The 18,782-nt window shown below is 41.0% G+C and overlaps 1 protein-coding gene across 2 annotated transcripts in view; it reads left to right on the forward strand.

Moving 5' to 3' along the window:
* The first annotated feature begins 5,140 nt into the window (after positions 1–5,140).
* The window catches only part of urb1 (URB1 ribosome biogenesis homolog), a 91,396-nt gene continuing 77,754 nt past the window's right edge, over positions 5,141–18,782 (forward strand). The window contains exons 1-18 of one of the 2 annotated variants that reach the window (XM_062458236.1): positions 5,141–5,359; positions 5,581–5,720; positions 5,808–5,959; positions 6,041–6,170; positions 6,300–6,396; positions 6,495–6,580; positions 6,661–6,786; positions 6,873–7,000; positions 7,089–7,284; positions 7,379–7,516; positions 7,598–7,771; positions 9,591–9,717; positions 9,801–9,926; positions 10,029–10,141; positions 10,512–10,616; positions 10,906–11,022; positions 11,139–11,277; positions 14,966–15,136. In XM_062458236.1, the coding sequence (XP_062314220.1) occupies positions 5,233–5,359; positions 5,581–5,720; positions 5,808–5,959; positions 6,041–6,170; positions 6,300–6,396; positions 6,495–6,580; positions 6,661–6,786; positions 6,873–7,000; positions 7,089–7,284; positions 7,379–7,516; positions 7,598–7,771; positions 9,591–9,717; positions 9,801–9,926; positions 10,029–10,141; positions 10,512–10,616; positions 10,906–11,022; positions 11,139–11,277; positions 14,966–15,136 (2,392 nt within the window). In that variant the 5' untranslated portion in view covers positions 5,141–5,232. The remainder of the gene's footprint in view (positions 5,360–5,580; positions 5,721–5,807; positions 5,960–6,040; positions 6,171–6,299; positions 6,397–6,494; positions 6,581–6,660; positions 6,787–6,872; positions 7,001–7,088; positions 7,285–7,378; positions 7,517–7,597; positions 7,772–9,590; positions 9,718–9,800; positions 9,927–10,028; positions 10,142–10,511; positions 10,617–10,905; positions 11,023–11,138; positions 11,278–14,965; positions 15,137–18,782) is intronic. The other variant, XM_062458237.1, reaches the window with a different exon arrangement.

Genomic DNA, 18,782 nt, shown 5'->3' on the forward strand with positions numbered 1-18,782 from the left:
AGAGGAGTACTGCAAGGTAAAGGAGGTCAACCACTACCCATGTGGGTTCCTGATCCACCCTGAGGCACCATGGATGGGGTCAACACCTGATGGGATTGTGTTTGATCCTGAGGGGCAGCCAGTGTTTGGCCTGTTAGAAATTAAATTCCAAAATGTAAGTAGCTATGTTGACTGCCCTTACGTTATGATAAAGGAGGGTACACATACACTGAGGCGATCCCATCCTTATTACTGGCAGGTCCAGGGACAAATGTTGATGTCTGGGTGTGACTGGTGTGACTTTGTCATTTACACAGAAGATGACATGTTCATTCAGAGAATTCCCCGTGACATGGAAGTCATACAAACCATTAAAGAAAAAGTTGACTATTTCTTCTTTTATTTCTACCTCAATGCCTTCTTGGCCAATTAATGACTTGGTTGCAGTGTAAATATTAAGTAAGTTACTGTGTAGGAAATACATTACAACCTCATCAGTGAAATGTTGCTGCATTGTGTTTTTGATAGTGATGTAATGTTTATGGAAGTAATAAATGTAAGTACTAAGTAATAAATGACTTGGATCTAAGTATTTCGGTGTTTTGTACGGCTTAAAGATCCTGTAAAGTGGACCTGGAAACGAGTTTTAAGTTCGCCACACCACAGATTGTGTTATTAACTACCCATCCAAATTCGAATGAAAAAATAACAGCGACAAGTATGTTAAATTAGGCTTTGAAATCGTGAAAAAATCAGCAGTCTTCTCTGCTTGAGACTGGGGGGGCGTGTCGCCTGAAGGAGCTGAAGCTCCGCCCCTCGCTGCCTAGTGCCTACCTCCGGCCCAGATAATGGATGCTATGTCAAGCCGAACAAAACCGTATAGAATTAGAATGTATTTGTTCAATGAGTGAAACATACAGATGCACATAAATAAATGTTCCCCTGAGCTGTAACAGCAAAAATGGACACCAGAGACAGCAGACAGTGAGCTCTCCAACTAGGCTACTTCTAACACATTAGCTACCATTTCACCAAAATACCATCATTATACACCGAGTAGCCTAATATCAATTTAGCGGTTTGCACTAACTCATAGCAGAGATACCTCTGGAAATGTTATCTAATATAATCATAAGCACACAGAACTGAGTGATGAACTGCTGGCGGCGGTGGATGGTCCAGGTGAGACCGGAGGATGAACGGCCGGAGGGGCGATGCTCGGTACGGCTCCGCGCTGCAAGAGAAGCCGTGTGTTGGTGAACCCCGTCTGTCTCTGGTCCATGTTAAAACTGTCCGCCGTGAAATGGTCAGTGCAGAGGCGGCTGTTGGAGTTTATCCGAAGCTTTCCATGAGCGTGGCTCTTCACAAAATCTATCCACCTATTTTTCCTTTCATTATCAATAGTGAACTTAAATGGCGTTGCAGCGCAGCTGGAGTTCTTGCATCCAGGGAAGATGCAGTTGCGGGTGGTGGGAGACATCCTGAAGCTAGCTAGCTAGCTGATGTAGGCTACAATAACAGTACAGCAGGAGGAGCCATTCAGTGATCTGACGTAGATAGGTCGAAATGACGGAGATAGGGCATTTTTTGGCTCCGCCCATTAAAACCTGATCTGAAAACGGAAGAGAAACTGTTCTTCGGTTTAACTCCACATTTCAGTGTGACAAAGTTTTAGCGCTTTGCACATGCTTTCAGGAACTCATTTCACAAGTATATAATGTACTTAGAAGCAAAATATGGAATTTACTTTACAGGATCTTTAAGTTTAGTTTTAAAAGGTAAGAGACAGGAATTTAAAATGAGAGACCAAATAAGGCCAATTAATGACTTGATTGCAGTATAAATGTTTTTGAAGTTACTGTGTAGGAAATAAATTACAACCTCATCATTGAAATGTTGCTGCATTGTGTTTTTGATTGTGATGTAATGTTTAGGGTAAATATGTAATAAATGACTTGGATCTAAGCATTTCGGTGTTTTGTACGGCTTAAGTTTAGTTTTAAAAGGTAAGAGACAGAAATTAAAAATGAGAGACCAAACAAAAGCAGATGACTACTTGAATTGACCAAAAAAGTATTTTAACAAGGTAGCATTCAAAGGCCTAAACTGTATACAAACAGATTTCAAACAAATATAAACTTTGATAAGATTAAGGAATTGAAATGGTTTTAAAAAAGGATTCTAGAACAAAAGATTATTTGTATGTACAAACAAAAACTGGTTTTATGCACGCTTGGATCCATGCAATTCTTTTTTATATCACCAAGTTTTCATAAAGGCACTGCATATCAAGCTTTCACTCAGACGTCCCTCATCAGGACACTGCACATATCATACATAGTCTGTATGTATGTTATGTGCAATGCCTTGTTTAAGGTCGTCTGGCTGAAAGCCTGATATGCAGTGCCTTTATGAAAGTGTATAAATATACAGTGTGGTTACATGTTGGGAATCCTCAGATCTCAGGCTTCTTTGCCCAGGCCTTTACCAGTCGTCCATTTTCATAGTTTGTAAGGAGACAAGCCACTGTGTATAGTTGATTGATCACAGAATCAAAAAACTAGTGCTCTTTGACCCGGCGAATGGAGCGCTCCACATGCACCCTTAGACGTGCTATGGCCTGGGTCTCCTTAACCTCAGATGCAGACATTTGAGGCCTGCCAGAGAGGAAGGCTGGCCTGTAAACCTTGCAGGGCACAATGTCATTAATGAGGAAACCTCTGTCTACCATGACAGCCATCCCAGGTTTGAGCAAATTGAGGACACCAGATTCACAGGTAATCTGTTTGTCGCTGATAGACCCAGCATACAGCGCAGAGACAAATGTCACTGGCCCATGTGGCGCGATCCCAATGAGCCCCTTCAGAGTGCAGTGGGACTTGTAGGAGGAAAATACCTTACTCTGGAGGAGAGGGGAAAATGGGCATTGACACCTCAGCTCAGGGCAGTCAAGGATGACTGTGGTGTCAGGGTACTCCTTAACCCTCATGCTGCCTTCGGGTCACATGACCCAAAGGTTCATAACGAACCATCGTTGTGTTTACCCAATTTTACCCAATACAAAAACAAATAAAAATAATTTTCTTTTAACCTTCGCAATGTGGGGGGTCTGAGACAGCCCAACGGTTAAAAGAAAATGCTTCACTTTGTTTTTGTATGCGGTAAAGTTGTCGCAATACGACGGTGGGTCACAATGACTGATGGGTCAGAATGACCCGAAGATAACACAAGGGTTAAAGTCTGCAGGTAGTTTTCTCCGTATCTCCTCTTCGGGTATCCAGATCCTCACCGTCCCCCTCATCTCCCTCCACTGGCTTCCCATCACGGCCCGTATCAGATTCAAGACTCTGGTACTGACCTTCCGAGCGGTGAACGGGACTGCACCCGACTACATCAAGTCTCTCCTCCAGCCTTACACCCCCCCCCGCCACCTACGGTCTTCTTCTGACAACCGTCTGGTGGTCCCACCGCTCCAGAGCGCCCGGTCCCAACACAAGCTCTTCTCCTGTCTGGCCCCCCAATGGTGGAATCAACTCCCCACCTCCATCAGGGACACTGACTGTCTCCCCACCTTCAAGAAAAGGCTCAAGACGCACTTGTTCCGGGAGTACAACGGCTTTTAACCCTTGTGTTCTCTTCGGGTCATTCTGACCCATCAGTCATTGTTACCCACCGTCGTATTGTGACAACTTTACCGCATACAAAAACAAAGTGAAGCATTTTCTTTTAACCGTCGGGCTGTCTCAGACCCTCCACATTGCGAAGGTTAAAAGAAAATGATTTTTATTTGTTTTTGTATTGGGTAAAATTGGGTAAACACAACGATGGTTCGTTATGAACCTTTGGGTCATGTGACCCGAAGGCAGCACAAGGGTTAATGCTTGGCTGGACCTGATGTTAGTTTCCTCCAGGATCACAATGACTCGTATTGAGAGACTTGTTGCTCTTGTTGGTTAGTTGTAACGGTTTCAAATTCTTGTACTCGCTGTGAAATATTTTTACTGTTGATTGTTTTTTCTACAGGTACACTCTTGCACTCTTGTGGGGAGTTTCATGTTGTTCAATTGTAACTTGTTTAACTGCATGCTCTTATGGTTCTTCCCTTTGGCACTTATTTGGTTTTCCACAATGTATGCTTCATGTTTTGGCTGCTCGCAATGTTTGGGGCTATCTCGTTGTTATGATCAGTGACCTATGCTCTTTTGTAAAGCTCTCTCTTGGAAGTCACTTTGGATAAAAGCGTCTGCTAAATGCATTATGTAAATGTAAGCCGTCGACCTGTTTCTGATGCTGGTTCACGGATGTCTTCTGTTTTGAAGTGTTGGCTACACACCTGGGTATGAGGCGTTACCGTGAATTTGTCCCTGCGGATAGTGACGATCCACTTACGCCTCAACTCCTCATCGGCAGGAAAAGTAAAAAAAGTACAGTATTGTACTTTCCAGATGCCTGGCACTATGGCACACAGCAGTGTTTGGAAGTTGTACCAGACACTCTGGTATTTAAACTTTGACTTTTTCATGTCAACTAGCGTAGCAGCTAACGCTACCTACCATAACAAGTGGACGCGTAGCCTAGTAACGGAAGTTTTCGCGGTGGCTGAGATTTCAGCGGAAGTACGTCACAACAGCCGTTGGCATATAGCCTATTGAGCTTTCATTTTCTGAAAGGCGGAGAAGAACACCCAGGGCTTGGTTTACACCGATCGAAAATTCTAGCCACTGGGGGACCAAAGGCAGGCTAGTGGAACTCATATTAATGTTAAATAACCTCCTAAAGTGAAGTTTTCATGTCATGTCACCTTTAATATACACTATTTGACTCGGTTCTAGTTCGACTTGGTTCTAGTTTTCCCGTTTCCCTTTAGGCCTATGTTCGGAATACACACTAGGCTACTTACACATCTAGATCGAGATAATGTTGTGTACATACATGACAACAACAATTGTTTGTTTTGGGTAATATTTTGTCATTTGGTGTAAAGTTGGTGTGTAGAGTTTAGCAAAAATACCATATAATTCAAAAGAGTGTTTTAGCAATAGTAGTAATAATAATAAAATAATAATAATTAGAAGAAAAAAAAACATGGAAGGGAATGTGCACAAGACTGCCTCACAGACTCCAACACAGCAGGTGGCAGTGTGTGCAGCTGGATGTTGTCTGCCAACCAAAACCGAAGTAGAACTAACACGTGTGTGATGGTCCAACACACTGTACATTTAACATTGACTGTCGACTTCGTCTACAAAAACCATGGCGAAAAAACGACCCAGCAAAGATTCAGAGGAGCCGAATATTCAAATTAAGAAAGTAAAAGAAGCCGAGTTTAATGGAACGGGTTTTAAAGCCTTTCTGAGAGAGCCCGCAAAAACAATGTTTGGTGAGAGTGCTGCTTGCAAGCTACATGCCTATTACCTGACTCGTACCTACAATACTGTAGCTTGTATGTAACCACAATACTTTTGTATCCGTTGATTATTTGATAATCTATTTTATATTACAAACGTCATGAAGCTAGGTATGTCTAAAACTACCATTAGGTAGAAACATGCATATTTGCTAAAGTAACATGGAAAATCCCCCCCTTTGCTTCTTGTATAGGTCTTGAGACATTCATATTAAAAGCGAAACAACTGCCATGCCCTGACCTGTACGATGTTGTTGAAGGGTACATAAAGATTTCAATGGAATGCTCAGAAATATTTAACTTACTTGAGGGAGAAAAGCACACTGAAAATGAGGTATGTGAACTACAACCTGAATTTTAGTCGTCAGGTCAAAATAAGCACATTGTTACAGATGTAACAATATTGTATTTTTATCAACAGATGATCCTCATCTTCCAGAGCTTGGAGATGATCCTACTGAGAACAGCCAGTGATCTTAATCACTTCAGTATGGTTGGCACCACTATAGTGAAGAAAACAGTGTCTACTCACATGAAACTCATACAAAGCTCTCTTCACTCAGGCAACCACAGGTATGGATTCTTCAGCGACATCAACGATAAGTGGCACATATCTGCTCTTTTATGTACATTTTGTTTTCCCCTCAATGACAGGTTTGTACGGCGGTGCCTCTGTTTCCTGTCTGCCATGGTGTCTCAGGGCCCAGATGCAGCCCGAGAGGTTTTCCGGCACTTTCAATTCAACAAAAGCCTGAATGGACTTGTTAGAAGACGAGATAAGATGGTTAGATACTTAAAATGATTGGATTCCTAATGTTTTCAGTCTCGGTGGGGTACTTTGTCATGTAGGCTATACACCAACTTAATAAGAATTTAAAATATTACTAGTGATTTAATTAATGTCTCCATACAGGGAAGACCTGATGTCCGAATGGCTTTTATACAGTTTGCACTGTCGTTTTTGGTATCTGGGGATAATGGAACAATTGGACAGTTACTAGAGATGAAGGGTACATTTTAATTCCAATTTTAATATTCTAATCTATAATCAGGCATCTAGAGTCATTAAATGTTCTCATTGATATCGTAATATTGTTGTTTTTCCCAGATTTCCTGCCGGATATCCTAAACTCTGGGCTGAAAGAGGACAGGATATCCATTGTCAACCTGATCTTGTCTACTCTGCAGACTAGAGTTAGTGACTAACATTGCCATGAACTGGATTTCTATGAGTTGGAGTTGTTACTAACTGATCCTGTTATCTTTTGATCCAGGTTGTACAGAACAAAGCAATCAGCAAGACACACAAAGTGCGCTTCTTTAGCCCATCTGTATTATCCAATTTAGCATCATTGTACAGATGGAATGGGATTGTGGATGCAAGCACAGGAGAGAGCAAGGTTATATGTCTACAATGTTTCTCTTCCACTTCACAATATGCCTAAAGAATCACTTGTTTATATGTGTACTTGTATATGAATTGCAGGAAGCAGGAAATCAAGAGTCTGGGAAAATGGTTGTGCGCCAAATTGTTCACAATTTCCTCATTGACTTGTGTTGCTCTCGTAAACATGGAATAAGTTTCTATGACCCCAGCTTTGGAATAATTGGCAGGTAAGGAATGGATCTGCTTAAATGCCGCCCCCCACCACCACCATCCACTCCTTCTCCATGTTGAGCCAAGGTTGTTCACTGTTTTCAGGGCTGGGAACATTGTTCTGCTGCAGTTCTTGGTGGGGCTAAAAAAAGCCACAGAGGATGAGCTTGTTGCAGAGCTTGTGGCCAGGACACTAAAAGTCAGTCCTGACATTCTGCCTCGATATTTTAAGGAAAGTCAGTATTCCTTCACTCCCCGTGTCAAGGATGCTTGGCAGGAAAACATGACTCTACTAAATATGGTGAATGTTGCCCATTTGTTTGAATTAAGACTAGGTAGTCACTATTATTTATTGAACATTCAAAGTCATAAAATTACCGCCATATGTGTTTCAGATCTATGAGGCTCAACCAGAGGTTTCCAAAGCCCTCCAGACTCGAGAAGTCATCCCTCTCTCTCGTCTGCTATCCATGGTGATGGTGACGTCTATCCCACCTGTCTGTAGCAAAGCATTCTTCACCCAGGGCCTCAATGTAAGTAAAACCTCAACCTGTATGTGACATGACCAAAAACATATTAGACGCTGTGACTTTCCCTTTGGATGTCTCCAACAGTTAGCCAACACAGTGGTGCAGCAAACGACCCTCTCTATGGTGTCCTTCGTTCTGAAGAGAGCCCATAAAAACATACAGTACTGTCTGGATAAGACAGTGTGGGAGACCTCAGATATCTATACACCGGCCATAATGGACGACTTTGTACAACTGTACAAGGAGGCCTTGAGCAAGGTAACTTAAAAAAAGCTTTAAAAAATTGTGTTTTGTCTAAGCAGGATTTCCTTAAGTCTAAAAAATGAATGAACCCTTTAATGCTTTTTCTTTTTTTAAATAGTTCACTAGGTTATTTTTGCGCATGACATCAGATACCAATGTTGTCTTATAATATGGCAGACACATGTTCACAGCCTCTACATTTGAAATTTCCAATTAATTCTTTACTATATACTAGAGAGGGTACAATTTCTGGGGAAATTGTAGGGTGTGCTCGCTTGCGTCGGTTGCAGGTGGGTCCGTCCCCATAAGTTTTTCCCATCTAGTGATATTTTCAAGCATTTAGCCTACTCAAGGACCCCCTTTGAAACAAGCTACTGTAACAACGTTGTCACCGGCAGTATTTCAGATGGAATCGTGATTCAAACAGTACTGTCTGCTAACTGAAAATATGCCCCCAAAAACGTAAACAAGTTTGACATTAATTTAGGGGGAAATGGCTAATTCAAAAGAAGTTTGCTACGAGCAAGCTAGCTGCTGTTGCTAGCCAAACGTCACTGAGGGGATTGTTTGAAAGCGCCAGAAATGAGAATGTTTCTTTTGACATAAAGTTTAGGCTGTGGTATTGAAGACAGCGACGCACCACACAAGCTTGAGTTTAAATACATTATTTAATGTGACATTACTTACTGTACATGCAAGTATTGATTTGCTTGAATGTAGTACACCACAGCACGATACTCGCTGTGCAACTGCACATCAATCTATGCGTCGTTGCTGACGTGGTGACGTAGCTAGCACTGAGTACCCTTCGTTGACTAAAGGCACTTTTTGCCACAAAAACGTTGTAACCTCCTAAACCGTGCAACGGAGCGTAAATAAAAATACAAGCAACGCAATTGAGACCAAGACGAACATTTTGACACAGGCGTTGTCTATGTAGTCCAAATATTGACTGATCCTTAGGGGGGTGAAAATAAACAATAAATAATAAATATATGTGAGAGAACAATGGTTGTGCTCGCCGAAGGCGTGAGCACACCCAATTAGCAATTTTAGTCGAACGTGTGTCCAGATGAGACGAGTTATAACTGCTAGCTGTTTAACAAAAATACACTACATTTCACTTGTCCATGGGGCAGTTACAGGATGGGGAATAAAATGAGTCTTTTATTTTAATGTTATTTGCATGGTTTTATATAAATTATGTTCACGATCATTTAGTTTATGGACAAGAGTATATTGGTTGCTTTGTGTTATGTAAATGTTGTGAACACACCCCCAAGTAGGAAGGCCAACCCATCCAATAAAATATAGAATCAGTCAATGTTGGAAGTCATCCATATTTTTGGGATTGTAAGAGATTTCATGGTCCCACAGAAAGGAACATATTAGTGTTAAGGCATGAGCACTGTCTGTCATACCAGCTATATCATCACTGAAAATGATCTTTAGAAGGGGAACTGTGTTTTCAAGAGGAGTTCAGAGTAATTCATGGCAAGAGACATTCATTTTACAATTAGTTGTAAAATACAGTACCTTTTTATTTCTTGATTGGTAGGGTTTTAATTCCGGTATATAAAATGTTTTAAATTAATAATCTTGCCAAGCTACTCTATAGTGTCTTATAAAGTACCCTCCGTCTGTAATAGTGGCCCAAATTCTTTTGTATTCACTGTACTGTAAAAGCGGCACAAATATGAAGGCTTCCCAACCCTACTGACCACGACCTAACTAGAGCATTCAGTAGCATCTACCCACACATTAAGTTTGTATTGTTTGAGGGCTAACAGAGAAAATAAGATCAATAATTTCTTTGTTCCTGCTTTGTCTATAGATTTTGCCAGATATGACCAGCATTGTGTCAAAGTGGCAATCACTAACAAAAAAGGAAAAGGATGAATGCGAACCACAGAAAGAAAAAAAAGAAAATACTTCCAAAGATAAGCATACTCAAGAGACAGGTATGCCTATTTGAAAAAATATTTCGCTGTATGTTCATATCTGTGTTTTTGACTGCGAGTGACAGCAATGTTCTGTTGTCTAGCAGGTGCTGAGGCTCAAGAGATCATCCGGCTGAAGGCTCTAATTCTACAGGTCATGTATCTTTATCAGAAGGTTGTGCCACATCTGGTAACCCAGAGCAAGTTTGACTTTAGCAAGCTTTTAAAAGGTATTTCTGCTCTTGTACCAGATCTATGTTTTATTTAAGAGTTTTGCACTCATCTTAATACAAAATACACAAAATAATCATAGTAATCCTATATGTGTTCAGGTATCGTGTCAGAGAAAGGTGTGAGCGAGGATGCTCCCCTTGACCTCCAGTATCAAATACTGCAGCTGTGTTTACATCTCCCTACCAGCAAGTTTTCTTGGTTTCATGTTCAGGTAATCAAATTGAAGACCATCAATGCTAAATTCACAATTTATTCCTATGTTCCCAGGGTCCTATATTCCCAGGCACACATTTTCCGCAGCTCTACATAGCACATAGGGGAACCAGATAAAGATGTTTCCCAGCTCAGGTTTCACTTAAAATGACATGGATAGTTGTGGGAAATCGTCAAAGGGTTGAAACTGCTGTATGACTATATGTTAGGGTTAGGGGTAGAACACTGGACTGTGGGAACTTGGATCCCGCGAACAGAAGACCCTATGAAAACAGATGCACACTAAATTCACTCCACATATTTAACAGATATGTTATGTTTTGTCATTTTCGTTGTCGGTTTGTTTTACTATTTCATTGCTACCACAGGATGTTGTACATGCAGAGAAGTCTGTGTTTTACCTGCTTCTGAAGATGTTTGCAAACAGCCATAATAATCATCTCAAGACCTGCACGCAAATGCTGGTGCTTAAAGTAAGTTTTTATTTTTGTATTTGAATATTTTTTTATTTGTCTATTCCTCCATTTTGGTGTGGGCCAATGTTTATTTTCATTGTTCTTAATCTGAAATTAAAAATGTCCTTTTAGTGACACACTTCCTTGTTGCATATATTGTCTGTTGTTTATGTTCAAACCTGCTGTAATGGTGAATTCTAAACTCGTACTGCTAGGGGTAAGTCTGGTTAGCATGTCCTGTAGCTTGTCACTTAAGTCAATAGCATGTATACGTTTGCGTAAACTAGTGTTGTTTTGTCATTGCCAGGTACTGAAAGACACTGGTGTCTTTGAGTACACCGGGATTGAGCTAGAGTTCTGGCTCAGCCACTTGGCTCAGCTAAATCTAGCCAATCTGGAGACAGTCATTCAGTTCTTAGAAAGGGTGGGTGTCTGCCATTCTCTCTCACTCTTTTCCTCTCTGTTATTAATGTATTTATATCCAACCTATCACCCTCTCTGTGTGTTTTCTTATCTTTTTAAGTCGTGCTGTTTTTTCAGGTCTTGGTGAACCTGGTTTACAACCCTCATATGTACACAGAAAAGGTGGCAAGCTTGGTTCAGGAGGCAGCATATTTGCAAGCAAACTTGAGTGGCCAGGAGGGTGACACTGTCAGTGCACCCATCTCACAAATTGATGGTAAAGAATGCACACATAGGTACATGTGTGGCAGCCTGCGGAAACCCGTCGGATGTTGCGCCGCTCATTGTTGGCTATAAGCCATAAAAGATCTAAAATAGTTTTCTGTCAAAATTCAGATTTTTGATGTTTTGTATCGTTAACACCCTAAACTTCATTGTAATGTACAAAACGTATATGATTACTCATGAAACAGTTAATTTCAAGGGTTTTTGGACATGTTAGCTAGCAAGAATTTCATGTCAAATCGAATTATGAAACAGAGTGGAATCTTTGAATGCAGTTTTCTCCCTGTAGCAACCGATAATGTAATAACGGCCAATAATGTAACAACGGCCAATAACGTAATAATTTAAATGTAATGAAACCAATAACGTAATAAATTGCCAATAATGTAATAAAGTAACTGAGCCAATAACGTAATAACTTTTTTCCAAAAATGTAATAACTTATTACGTTATTGGCTGGTTAATGTTATTGGCCTTGCATTAAAAAAAACTTTGAAAATGTAATAACTGAGCCAATAATGTACTGGGTAAAACTGAGGTATCACTTTATTTTATCTTCAATTTCTGGAGAGAAAGTGTCACTCTTAGCCTTAATATTGCATCTTGCAACAGATGCTTAAATATCCGACCTTACAGATACCCCTTCACCCTCAAACCCCCCTCCACAGGAGGCCTTAAAGGTGACATGACATGCTTTTTTTGGATGCTTTTATATAGGCCTTAGTGGTCCCCTAATACTGTATCAGAAGTCTCTTTCCCGAAATTCAGCCTTGGTGCAGAATTACAGCCACTACTAGCAGTCCCACAAGGAGCTTTCCTCAGAACGCGCTGTTGTGGTGTCTGTAGCTTTAAATGCTAATGAGGAGCGGAGGGGCGGCACCATGCGCTAATGTTTACAATGGATGTATCGCAATGGCTGTAGCCCCGTTGCTGTAAGATGCCTCGAATTTGCCCATTCTCATCTGATAACCATGGTTTGCAGAGGTACACACTCAGTCATTTCAATGAGGGGAAAGGCGGATATCGCGCACGCACTAACACCAACAGCAGAACGGTAATCCAAATAACAAAGAAGTGTACAACACTCACGTTACTGCATGTGTATTCACACACATACTTGATGCTATCTACCTTTACATTAGCGACAGTAAGTCAGCTGTTAGCTGCAGAGCTAATGTTACAGCCACATTCTAAGGGTAGCAAGCTAGGTAACCATATACAGTAAAGCTACAAAATGATATAGCGTTAGTTAACTTACTTGTCCGAGGTTAGTAGCTGGACGAAGGAAAGTTAGTACTGATCCAGAATTTAATTTCAGCAAGGCCAGTTTTGTATTAGCTCAAATTGAAGAAACAGTTGTGGCTGAAGTGTTTGGTGCAGACATACAAAACAAATGCGCCTACAACAGAAGTTGTGTAGGTGCATTTCCAGAGAAAATAAAATTAAGACACTAAGGTCTTCAGAGGCTCGGATGAAGGAACTGTAAAAAGATTTTTGTTTTCCTTTGTACATCCAAACTGAGCAAATGTAATGCTTCGTTCGTTTGCAAGCCATGATGTATCTCGAGGATAAAAACACTTGCACGGTCGTAGCTCAGTTTCTAATGGGCGGGCCAGATTCTCTGGGCGGGCAAAGCAGAGAGAGGGGAGGTAACCTTCCTCCTTGTGACGTCACAAAGAGGAGATTTTCAAACAGAGCAATTGAGCCTTCATTTTCTCAAAGGCGGAGAAGAACACCCAGGGCTTGGTTTACACCTATCGAAAAATCTAGCCACTGGGGGACCAAAGGCAGGCTAGGGGAACTCATATTAATGTTAAATAACCTCCTAAAGTGAAGTTTTCATGTCATGTCACCTTTTTAAAGGAGCAATTAAGAGTCAATTTGGATTTATATCTCACTCTTAGGGTTCCGTTATAGTACTCAGAGTATCCAACTCTGTGACAATGCAGACGCTTTGACGGAGTCGTGAGTCTAAGTTCTGTGTTGCAGTTTTCAGTATGGTTTTGCAATTCACCGCCGGAGCGCTAGGGGCTGCGGGAATGAGTTATCTGACCAAAGACAGCCCCACGGTCTCCATTGGTCTCAGTCGCCTCGACTGGTAACATATATTTTTTGGAGGCACACGTCGGGCTACCATAAGCGAAGCTTTACTTTTACTCTGGGATTCTCAAATCGGCCAAACTGTGTTAGGGCTAGTCTGATCTACAAAGCGACATTAAATTGCTTGCAGATTCCGGTGTGTTCACCCAGGCTAGCACAAACACACACACACACACATACTGTTATTGCTGTCATGTTTGATATTTTTTTTTAATCTATTGTATTCATCAATGTGTATAAAAATTAAATACTAACAGCACACATGTACTTAAACTCATAAAATCATTTAATTTTCTTGAAGAAACGCTTCTTTTGCAGCAGCATCTATATTTGAGTAAAGACCCAAATGAGCAGAAAACTGTTAAAAATAAGCTAACCCTAAGAAAGAGAGAGACGCCCAGTACATGAAATTACAGTGCAATTATCTTTATGGAATTTACAGATTTAATTCAAGAACCGCATGGTTGTGCATATGTGGATGAATGAGTGCATTAATTCAGTTTAGGAGCAGCATCTAGATTATATGCATCAGACAAACATTTAGCTTTTAAATATTGGTGATTAAAGCAGTATGATATATTATTGAATGAGGGGGCTGCAGTCATATTTATATAATATTACATTAACGGCTCAGTTATTACATTTTCATCCGAATCTGCAAGCAATTTAATGTTGCCTTGTAGATCAGACTGGCCCTAACACTTTTTGGCCGATTCGAGAATCCCAGAGTAAAAGTAAAGCTTTGCTTATGGTAGCCCGACATATGCCTCCAAAAAATGTTACCAATGGAGACCGCGGGGCTGTCATTGGTCAGATAACGACTCATTCCCGCAGGCCCAGCGTTCCAGCAGTGAATTTCAAAACCATACTGAAAACGGCAACGCATAACTTAGACTCACGACTCCGTCAAAGCGTCTGCAGAGTTGGATACTCGGAGTACTATAACGGAACCCTAAGAATGAGATATAAATCCAAATGGACTCGTAATTGCTCCTTTAAGCCTTCCTGTGGGGGGGGGGGGGGGGGGGGTTTGAGGGTGGAGGGGTATCTGTAAGGTCGGATATTTAAGCATCTGTTGCAAGATGTAATATTAAGGCTAAGTGACACTTTCCAGAAATTGAAGATAAAATAAAGTGATACCTCAGTTATTACATTATTGGCTCAGTTATTACATTTTTACATTTTATTACATCAAAGTTTTTTTTTTAAATGCAAGGCCAATAACGTAATAACCAACCAATAATGTAATAAGTTATTACATTATTGGCAAAAAGTTATTACGTTATTGGCAATTTATTACGTTATTGGTTTTATTACATTTAAATTATTACGTTATTGGCCGTTATTACGTTATCGGTTGCTACACTCCCTTATCACTTTTTGACACAGGTCAACTTTAAAATGATGTAACTTCAGTTGTGGTAAAGATATCCAAGTGATTTAAACAGATTTGTATTCAGGAGAGTTTGTAGTTTCCAAATATTTCGCCATGTGAAGGGTTTCCGCCCACCGCTACACATATGGGAAAAACCCATGAGATGGGTTATGTTTTTAAAATATAATCTGGTACTGTGTTCCAGATGTCTTGGGCATGGTGGACGTCATCATGGAGAGCAGTGAAGTAGAGATTGAGGCATTTGAGCCATCTCTCAGTGAAGACCTCATCCTCTTGACCTTTCCCTTCAGTGCATTGGTCCCTGCTGTGCTCGAGGCCAGGAACAAACTGCTAATAGCTTGCAAAGTGGATAATGGTAAGGCAGAAGCTTGCGAGGAAGAGGGTTGTTATTTATTTGTATAATCTGTTTATTATTCAGTACATTGTGGCAATGGTAACAGGCTGTTGTTGGGATGACAGGGCTCAAGGCTTGGCTTGAAAATTGAGAATGATCAAGTAAGAATTTCACGTGGTCGCATTTGTGTGAGTGCATGACTATGGCGTCAAAATACACACTGGTACCTATATAGACACAGTCATAATATCGTTTTGTCCATTTTAGATGTCAGTACCAGATTAAGGAAAAATGTTTGCTTGCTTGTGTTGTATTATTTTAGAATAGTGAAATAAGTGTTTCCAATACCATTGTTTTGGAGGGGCAGCCCGTCCCCACAAAATGACCGCCCGCCCCCTAAAAGAATGCCAAAATATATATTATTAGGCTAGATATTTAAAAAAAAACTGTTCCTTATCCTCTAACAACTGAGAAGTTTCCTTCTGGTTAGCTAGGCCAACTCCACGGACCCGCATTATTATTTTTTTGACACCCCTCCACAGAAAAGTTAAAACCACTTGATCCGACATTTGCATTGGGTCCCGTGGGATCCCAATACCAAAACGGTCCAACAAATTATCAAACACTTTAAAAAGTTGTTTCTTTATTTTATTTTTATACACACGTTTACACGTGCAAATAATGATTCCATATTTTATGATATACTTTGGTACTATAATGACAACCAGGGCCGGGGTGGGGAATCGGGAGAGTTCCCGGTGGGCCGCTTCACTTTTGGGCCGGTCGAGGATTTTTGTTGTTGTTGACATTTGTCACGTTAGTCTATCTTCTCTTAAAGTAGGTTACACACGTCCCGCATTCTGAAACCTCAGCCTCTGCATGGGTTGTACCATGTGAGGGAGTTCTCCCCTCCTAAATAGAGTTGGTTGGGTCCTGTTAGATGATTTTCTGTCAGAGGAGGGGCCAAGGAAAGCACCACAATGAAAAGAGTTGACTTTGTTTATTAAGTCGAGCTGCTCGGATCACGTCACCACGACAGGCAGAGTGGTTGGCATGAGTGAGAAAACATGTCTCTCAGAAGTCCTTTATATATGGCTGGACTGTACAAATATAGTTACCATCACAACATCTCCTTAAACGGTACTCATTCCACAACTTGATGCACAGAAGAAACAACACACAGGTGATGCTGTCATCAATCATTGCTTGTACTATTCTCTGCATCTTGCACTGAACCTAAGTTGACTCTAGCACATTCCTTGATCTATATGTGTATTGTCCAAGGCCTGCTCCATGACCTCTTGACCACAGCAAGAGACAACCTCACACATGTATAGAAAATCTGCGTATCAGGTCCATAGCCCATCTTTTCCAAAAAGTTTTCCCAGATCGGCTACCGATAGCTGGGACGGGCGGCCCTACCATAACGATACGCGTCATACCCCTGTATGAGGTATAAGATTTTGTTCAAGCTTTGTCCAAAGAGTTTGACTCCCAAAAGTATGCATGAATATATTTATTTTCCTCCCCAAGACTTTTTTAAACAACGACGTGCTCGGTCAGCGAGTCACGTATTTTGCTAGGACTTTAATGCAGGGCGTGATGTTTAAAAAAATGTTAGTCCTAGACTGCCTTAAAGATGATGTCTTGATATAATTTCTCATTATTGTTTTCACATGTTTAGACTATTGTACGTGTCTATATGGCATATTGCAAAAAAGACAAAATAGAAAACATGACAAAAACACACTTCTTACGAATTTTACTGTCGGTATTGCACTGTCACCAAGCCTCCCAGGCTTAGTTGGCCACTACAGTGTTAGATTTAGTCAGTAAGCTAGAGCCATTATGCAAAGTCTCTGCCTAGGTTGTTGAAAACGCCTTATAAATGGCTGCTTTTTCACCCTGGCTTTACTTTGCATTAACCCACTTGTCGTTATGGACCTCTTAACAGTCCTGTAAAAAACGCCTAAACAAGGCATACCCACAGTAAATTGAAAGCTGCTGTTGGACCTCCTCCTCTACTACTACTACTACTACTACCACTACCACTACTATGTGATTTCTCCATTCAGCCTGTTGAATGAATTAATTTTGCTCTCTTGTTGTCCAAGTCGCCCTATTGTGTTTTGTAGATAAGATCATGCTCCAGCTAGTCAGGGTATTGGATATTGTGCCTCATGTATATAAAAGTTGTTTTTTGATCGATATTGTGAGACTGCTTTGGACATTGTAAAAGTCCTTTCCTCACCTGTCCAGTTACATACACTTGCAGAAGTGCCAGTGGGTTAGAGCAGTGTTTCCCAACCTTTTTTCAGTCATGGCACCCTTAGAAAAGTTTCCAAATTTTGTGGCACCACATCTTCTCCTGTTGTTTTGTCAGGCATTGATTTATAAAATATTTTTCTTCTCTAATGCTGTCGCCATCTACGACTCAAACATTTTCCAGGAGCTGAGCGTGCGTGCCCACTAATGTCAGTCGACTCATCCAGCTACAAGGAAAATTTGTTGAAGGTAGGGACAGACTGGGAGTAAAAATAGTCTTTTATTCAGACTGTCCCACCAGAACCGGCCCCTGTATATGCCACCACAGCTGCCCTGCCAATGCATCCACATTCTGTGTTTGATGTAATGCAAGTTAGGGAGTTTCAGGTTTTTTTGGCCTTTATTTGAGCGCAAAATAGTTTTTTTTTAATGTAAAATAAACATTCATTGGTAAAACGTTGTCTTGTGAAGGTGATGTATTTTTGTCTCTTATTTTTCAGCCCATGTTTCTTAGCCTGGTTTTCGATTGTTATATAGTCTCTACTAGCCAGCTTTCGATCTGTGTCACTGTCGTGTGTAAGCGAGACAAAGGGGGCAGGGTAAGGGCTGCACTGACGTTCATTTGGAATAGACCAACCGATCTTGGGGAAAGGGGGGCCGGCCAACCGTGTCGCTCAATCTTCTGCCGACATTTTATTAGTAGTTAAATAAGGCAAGCGGCCCTCCGGCCCAGATGTGTCTCGGCACACCGGGAATTCTCCCGGTGCTCCCGATGGCCAGTCCGCTACTGGCTGAAGGACTTTTACATGGCACCCCTGCTCTCATCAGACGGCACCCCAGGGTGCCGCGGCACCCCGGTTGGGAAACACTAGGTTAGAGTGTAGTATTTGTAACTGAAGGGTTTGTAGTTCAAATATTGATGAGTGCTTCTGGGTGAAACTTGTTTTTACCTTTCCTTTGTCAAGAGTTAACTCTGTCCCTCTACTGTCCATTTTTTTAAATAGTTTGCCATTTTGAGGAGGAACCCTCATCACTGCTTGCAGCTATATTTATTATTATTGGTGGCAAAGCAATGAAGCTGCAGAGCCACTTTGTGTTTCTACCTTTTCCTATTATTAGGGGCCACGCAGCGATGCGGTTTCCTCCGCTAAATGGCAAAATATTATAAACATGTACACTGTAGAAGGTCAAGATTTGGACAACAAGAGAGCAACATTACTTCATGTTTGGCAAACAACAACAGGCTGAATGGAGATTCAAGCTCAAGAGCATGAGGTTGCAAGCCAGCCTCTCTATCCTCTCTGAAACACATCAACTGTTGAGTTTACATGAATAGAAATAGAATAGTAATAGCTTTGGTCAGCTTTGGGACAAAGTTTAGGCAGCTGTAATTCAGTCATCT

Source organism: Osmerus eperlanus, chromosome 4 (genome assembly GCF_963692335.1).
Source record: "Osmerus eperlanus chromosome 4, fOsmEpe2.1, whole genome shotgun sequence".
Taxonomy (NCBI): domain Eukaryota; kingdom Metazoa; phylum Chordata; class Actinopteri; order Osmeriformes; family Osmeridae; genus Osmerus; species Osmerus eperlanus.